The sequence below is a fragment of the Sprattus sprattus genome (genome assembly GCF_963457725.1).
Source record: "Sprattus sprattus genome assembly, chromosome: 12".
In the NCBI taxonomy this organism is placed as follows: domain Eukaryota; kingdom Metazoa; phylum Chordata; class Actinopteri; order Clupeiformes; family Clupeidae; genus Sprattus; species Sprattus sprattus.
The window spans coordinates 5051704-5059203 of record NC_137910.1 but is presented as its reverse complement, the minus strand read 5'-3'; the positions used below and the strand labels follow the sequence as shown (position 1 = coordinate 5059203).

General features: G+C 43.6%; 1 protein-coding gene across 1 annotated transcript in view; it reads right to left on the bottom strand.

Annotated features, from left to right (window-relative positions):
• LOC308372963 (protein bicaudal C homolog 1-B-like) overlaps nt 1-7500 on the bottom strand; it is a gene marked incomplete at its 5' end in the record, with an annotated part of 61431 nt that overhangs the window by 35619 nt on the left and 18312 nt on the right. The window contains one exon of the mRNA XM_080848337.1: nt 4334-4403. Within this exon, the coding sequence (XP_080704463.1) occupies nt 4334-4403 (70 nt within the window). The remainder of the gene's footprint in view (nt 1-4333; nt 4404-7500) is intronic.

The following is a 7500-nucleotide window of genomic DNA, read 5'->3' as shown; positions in this document are numbered from 1 at the left end:
CTAGCATGGATACCAGACCGAATTTAGCCCCGCCCACAACATTTGAGGTCTGGAAGTTCAGTCTGGCACTGCTCCTTTGGGGAAAAATTATCAGAAGGTAGGATTCGTCCGGACCAATCAAATTGTCAGGGCCGGCTTTATATGATGGACAAAAGATCAACCGTAACATAATCAACTACGTCACCAACGCTTGGGTTGAATTAGTTTTCAACAAACATGGCTGCCACTGGAGAGCTCAAATTTGGGGATTCAAGTCTGTTTTAGAAGACATTGACAGCACATACATTTTTAAAGAGGAACAGAGAAACGCGATCAAGGTATGTTTTTGTCGTCTTTCCTACGGAATTCGGTAAAATTTTAATGCATCAGCTGTCCCCGTGATACTACGTTGCTCTGATTGGTTCTAGGTATATCCAATTGAGCGAAGAGGCATTTTTTTCCCCTGGTTCGGTTAAAACATGCCCCATAATCACAGCCCCATGGAGCAGTATTAGGCCCAATCTCAATACTTCCCCTTACCCCTTATCTTACCCCTTACCCTTGAAATTGCGCGTTCATGTGAGAGCTAGTGGTGTCTCAATACCCAACTTGATCAAGATTAAGGGGTAAGGTTAAGGGGTGTATGGCCCTCGTTTTTGAGATGATCGGAGGGCTACCTTAACTCCAAGGGCTATCCCAGAGCACACCGCGAAACCAGCTCGGGAATTTTCAAAAAAACATGGCTGCTTGAAGCGAGGAATATTTTACATGAATAAAGCTATCTACACAAGTTTTTATATGTTTATAATGACTCGGTTTGATCTGAAATGTGCTACTCGAACGATGTATAGTATTTTAGGTCTTAACTGAAGCTTTCAAACGGTAGTTTTAGGATACATTTAGCGCGTATACCACCACTCCATTGGCTTATATGGTAGCTTGCCAGCTATCATGCTAAATACACTACATGTAAGTATTTTTGGCTTATAATTAATTTAAAAATGACGAAAGTCTTGTTTCGTGCTCTACACAGTTGTATACATATATATTTGCAACCATGTTCTTCATTAGACTTTTTTTTAAATCGCTAGTTTCATAGCTCATACAGTCACGCATGACGTACCCGAAACCTAGTGGCGTCTCATTTCATAGGGGAAAGATCTCAGCCCTTGGCCCTTACACTTGCAAGTGCTAGGGTTAAGACTAAGACAAGATTAAGCAAAAGGGGCAAGGAGAAGAATCGAGATTCGGCCTTAAACTCATATTGTGACTAGAATTATGAGTAAGACATCGTCAGGCTAGCTATTTCCATGTCCCGTGCATGAAACTATGAAATTAAATCCAGCAGCACCTGCATCTGCATCTGCTATCAGTGCAGGGAAGAAATGTCTCTAGGCAGTACAACACTGAAATAGCTTATGAGAAAGATACACCAGTGAGTAAAGAAATGCATAAATATAAGCCTTTTCACCGCTGCATCCAGTCGGGATATTTTTTTTACCTATACTGACTGGCGGGCTATACATTCTTCCAATACACTATATACATTTTCTTTTTAAAAACAATAGTGATCAGTATGCTCGATGTCACCTAACATGAATATTTTGAGTTTTAAGAATGATTAGTGTTTGACAGTCCCCCAGTTTCTACTTTTCCACACATCCCTGTGAGGGCCTATGATGCCCTACACCGCTGCACTTGTCCCCACTTCTCTTAAAGCAGTGCAGGCAGGCAGGGGTCTTGAAAGGTCGTCCTATTTCATCAGGGGATTTTTCAACCCCTCCCCCCCTCTGTTTTGAGGGGGCGAATCAAGACACGGGGGGGCCTCAAAAACAAGGGGTTGGGGGGGAAACAATCGAAAAAAGATATGGGATTAGGCCACTGACACCATCAGAATGGGGAGACTGGGAAGCACTCAAAAGACTGGTGTGTACATCAAGTCCCCGTCTATATCTGTTAGGGGTGGGGGGAAATAGATTAATCGATTTTTCTCGATTATCTCTAAAATGATTCTGTCTCGATTCAGAAAAGTTTATAATTGATTTTGTAATAAAAAAAAAAAATGTATGTTGAAATGCAATTATCGATTGATTATCGAAAAAAAGCTTTTTTCTTGTCACAATTTTGACTTTCTATGAGCAATGCAATAATCGATGCAGCTTGCATTTCAACATAAAATGGATTTTTTTTTTTTTTTTTTTACACATCCATTTATGTTGAAATCGATAATCGGTTTAAAATCAATAATCGATTTAGAATCGAATCGTTGACCTCTGAATCGGAATCAAATCGAATCAAATCGTGAGGTGTCAAGAGACCTAGTATCCCACCCCTAATATCTGTCAACCCAGATAACCCCTGCTCAAAGGCCCTCCCAGTCCTGCACGCTGTTATGGCCGTAAAAAAAGGCACTGGAGTATGTTTCACAGGTTTAACAGTATGGTGATGGATTTATGATGCTGTTAAGGCACGATTGCCTATAGCTCTCAAATAACCACTTTTCTTCGGCTTGATTTATTCTTTTCATGGGAACAGCTAGAGTGTGCGGTCACATGGTGATTATCAGTTGAGGAATTCTGTGTGGCTTTCTTTAGTTCCATGTTGTCTGAACGTACAGATTCACAGGAACGTGACAATGGAAAGTATGATGGTTAATATGCAATAAATAATGTAGGATAACGCCAACATGTTCAATGTTTTTCATAAAATGCGTGTCTGTCTGTCTGTCATTTTTGTGATAAAAGCGTGAGATGGTTTAGTCTCAGAGAAGATAAAGGCTGGTGATTGGTGGACATGTTTTCCCCCTTGTTCTGCGTTTACGCAATATGTTCGGGGTTGTGAGCCAACAAATCGCGTGTCTGAACACAAGATATGAACTCTTCACTCCCTCTGGATGCCTAACAGCTTTTCTGAATGGACAACAGCTGAGATTAGGTCTTGCTCACTCTCTCTCTCGCTCTCTTTTTCTCTCTATTTCTTTCCTTCTTTCCTTCTCTCTCTCTCTCTACCTCTCCTCCCCCCCCCCTCAATCTCTCACTCTCTCCCCTTCTCCCTCCTCCACCCCTTCTTTCATTCCTTACTCTTTAACTCTTCAGAAATCTGTCTCTACTCTAAATCTCCCTTCACTGCAGGCCTTGTCACAGTCAGGAGTTCCATAAAGAATGTAGACTTAAAAACAGCAGTAAGGACTTCTGGTTGAAAACTAGCAATCTAACCCCTACTTGCTAGCATGCTTACTTTTGTCTTTTGGCAATATAGTTGGTGATGTCGTGCTGTGAAATCTTTTCTACATTTTCGTGGGTTGGTCCACTCCGACCACAGAACTGCATATCGCAGAGCCTAGGCAGCTAGTTGGAACAACAGGTCTGTGTATCTTTCCTTCACATGCCAAGATGAATTAGAAGATGATACGTCTTGCCTATAAAAACATGCTTCAAAAGGTGGCAAATTGTTGCATACTGTATCACTGTCTCTTTAATGGTTGCCATGTCAAGTGTAATTACAAACATCAAGTATGTAAACACAAAGCATATGGGACCATTACCTCATGCTATCCTAACATACTCACTAGACAAAAAAGGCACAGAGTTCAAGAAGGCCTAGCCATTTTTACCACATTCTTTTTCTCTGACAGTTATCCTCTCTTAACTTATATATGTCACTTTCTTTTCCCCATCCATTTGTTTTTCATTTCTTAATCTATCTCTGCTCTTTCTCCCCATTTCTCTCTTTCTGAAAACTCATGATTTTCTTCATGGCCATAGTCAGGATGTTACGTAATGTTGTTGGATTCCACATCTGGCATGATGGCAATGCACTGCCCCTCTCTCTAAAGGGGGAGGAATGAGGGGTCACATCACACAGGACACCCATAAAATACACACACACACACACACACACACACACACAAAGAAAGAAAGACAGAGAGAGAGAGAGACACACACACACACACACACACACACACACACACACAAAGAAAGAAAGACAGAGAGAGAGAGAGAGACACACACACACACACACACACACACACACACACACACACACACACACACACACACACACACAGAGACTGTTCTCGGAACAACCTTTCAAAACCCACACTCAAAGACAGGCACCTCCAGAGCACGAAAAAAACTCTATCTCACGGATAACATACTCATACTCACTCATTCACACACACACACAAATGCACACACACACACACACACACACTAATTTACACATTAACACGTATTAAGACACTGACCCTCTCAGAGATCACCCTGTTCATTCCCCAATTCCATATGCCTTTCCACACAGACAGATCAGAGGGGTTAAAAACGGCAAGTTTGGCAAACAGGGGGACGACATTCACCTTTTTTGGACTTGGCTCCTATCTTGAGTTTGGATGGCCAGGCAATCTGTGTGTTTGTCTCATCCATCACCTGAAACACAAAACACACAATATATGCTATTAACATGGATCAGACAGTTATATGAAAATCACATGGGAGAATCCGCTATTGATAGGATGGTAACACACAAATGTCTTCACAACACAAACAGATGAGGTCAGGAAGCTACAACAGGCTTCGAAGACACATAAACACACACACACACACACACACACACACACACACACACACACACACACACACACACACACACACACACACAGTCTACCAATAAAGATGTTCACACCCTTTCAATAGTGGATTACGAGTCACTGGATTTACCTCTGGCACGGTTCTGTGCATGAAGTTAAATACACCATAGCTTGCACACATGATTTTAAAAAAATCATCCTCGCCTCCTTGGCCACCAATGACATTATGGCATTATACATCTACTTGCATTAGCATCTGTAATAGTAATACCATTCTTAAGGAGAGTAATGGCATGAGTATTATTGGTAATGGTATTAGGGCTTGCAGTAGGTAACAGACAAAGCAGAAAATGTAGATTTACTAGTGATAAAAGTGTAAAAGAGTCGAAGCAGTAGTTCAAATTAACATTAGTACCCGATGCAATATAAGGGACATTAACAGTTTAGTTGATGTTATTATTGTCTGGTCAGTGATCTTTAAGCATCCATATAGAGGAGTGCTTTTCTGTGCTGGTCCAGGGCTGTGGAATGGAGTCTTTATGGGCTGTGCTGTGTGCTGTGTGCTCTGGGGCTGTGCTGTGTGCGGTCGGGCTGTGCTGTGTGATGTGGGGCTGTGTGATGTGGGGATCTGTGAGGTGGCTCAGAGGTCTGTGGAGGGATTCTCCTGTGTTCTCTGTGGAATTCTCCTGTGTTCTCAGTGGGAATTCTCCTGTGTTCTCAGTGGAATTCTCCTGTGTTCTCAGTGGAATTCTCCTGTGTTCTCAGTGGAATTCTCCTGTGTTCTCAGTGGAATTCTCCTGTGTTCTCAGTGGAATTCTCCTGTGTTCTCTGTGGAGGGATTCTCCTGTGTTCTCAGTGGGAATTCTCCTGTGTTCTCAGTGGAATTCTCCTGTGTTGTCAGTGGAATTATTCTGTGTTCTCAGTGGGAATTCTCCTGTGTTCTCAGTGGAATTCTCCTGTGTTCTCAGTGGGAATTCTGTCACATAATCAGATCAGCCTGAGCCTTGTGGAGCTCCTGAGCCATTTTCCAAACCTATACCCTCCTCTTCTCCTGACCACAGCACTTATTCACACGCAAACACACGTCACAGGAGCACGGGATCACAGGAAGTCCTCTCTCTCTCTTTCTCTCTCTTCCCCCCCCCCTCTCTCTCTCTCACACACACACACATACACACACAAACACACGCCAACACACACACACACAAACACACGCCAACACATGCATACACACTCCTGTTACTGTTCCAATGCATGACAAAAAACACAAATTGACTAAGACAGTTGGATATAAAAACACATTAGTTCACACAGATGTCATGCAACAACCTTAGTTATTCATGCACACTACAGCACACCCACACACACACACACACACACACACAAACACTGTAAAATATGTCGAACTAGAGGTAGGCTTGATCTGGTAAATGTGTCCAAATAGCTGAAGTGAGCCCAGGGCCCTATGCAGGAGTCTGGCTCCCATTCTTTATCACTGGCAAAGGAGCTCTACTGCTGGCACCATCACACCCAACACACACACACACACACACACACACACACTCACACCCAACACACTGTCAGCGAAGGCCTGAACACACTCCTCAGATCATGCATAGCCCACGTAAGCGAGAGCAGATGTACAGAGAGAGAGAGAAAGAAAGAAAGAGAGAGAGAGGTAAAGAGAGAGAGAGAGAGAGAGAGAGGTAATGAGAGTGGGGGGAAAAAGAAGAATAAGAGCCAAAGAAAGAGGGAGTAAAAAGACAGGGAAAGAGAAGAGGGGGGGGGGGGGGGGGAGTATGTTAAAGGGAGAGAGATTGCACAGCAACAACAGGCAGGTGAGCAGATCGCTGCACCCTGAACATGATGGAGGATGTTAAAGGTGTAGTCAGCCATTCTCATCCCAAACACTTTTTGTCAAATTCAGCAAATTGCTCCAGACAGTCCTCTAGCAGTCCATCCAGTGTTTGTGCTCATAAACACTCTGGTGTTCATACACAGTCCTGGCTCTTGATGACGAAGAAAGTGGCTGTGACCGAGCCGTAAACAATCCCAGCCGACCAACACGGTGCTTCAGAACCACGGAAGGGAGAGGTGCAATTTGTTTGGCTGTTGAGCTCAAATATCAGCAACCTTTCAGAAAACCGAATCACAGACTGTGCCTTTAAATCCATCGGTGATTTCCTTGTGCACAGTGATCACAGGTGTGTGTGTGTGTGTGTGTGTGTGTGTGTGTGTTTGCACAGTGATCACAGGTGTGGCGTTTGGTATGGCTGTAGCTGTGTGTCAACATGGCATGCTACAGCATCAGAGGACTTCCCCAGTAGACTGCCAGTGGCACACACACACACACACACGCACGCATACAGTGACACACACACACACACACACACACACAGTCACACACACACAGTCACACACACACACAAAAACACAAACACAGGCTTTAGATGGAACAGGCTGCGGAGTCTCTCCTTAATGAAGAATGGCATGTCATCCAGTAAAAAGTGCCTACCACCTGTGCACACACACACACATACAACAACACACACGCAAACACACACACACATAAACACACACACACACACACGCACATGTACTGGGGTACAGCTGGGAGCGCTGACATTCCTACTATGAGATTGACAGTGAGTGGTGATGGTCCAGTGGAACATAAATCATGCTCACCAAATTTCTTAATCATGGCATGTTCATGCTCTGATTCTGTTTTCTTTCTCTCTCCCCCCCCCCCCCCCCCCCTCTCTCTTTCAGTCAGACACACACACACACACACACACACACACACACACACACACACACACACACACACACATGCGCTGGTGCTGGACTGCTTTCCTGTGATTCCAATGCAAGCTCTAATGCAAGTACTGTTTTGAGTTTTGAGCATGTTTAGTTTTATGTTAAGTTTAGGCCAGAAG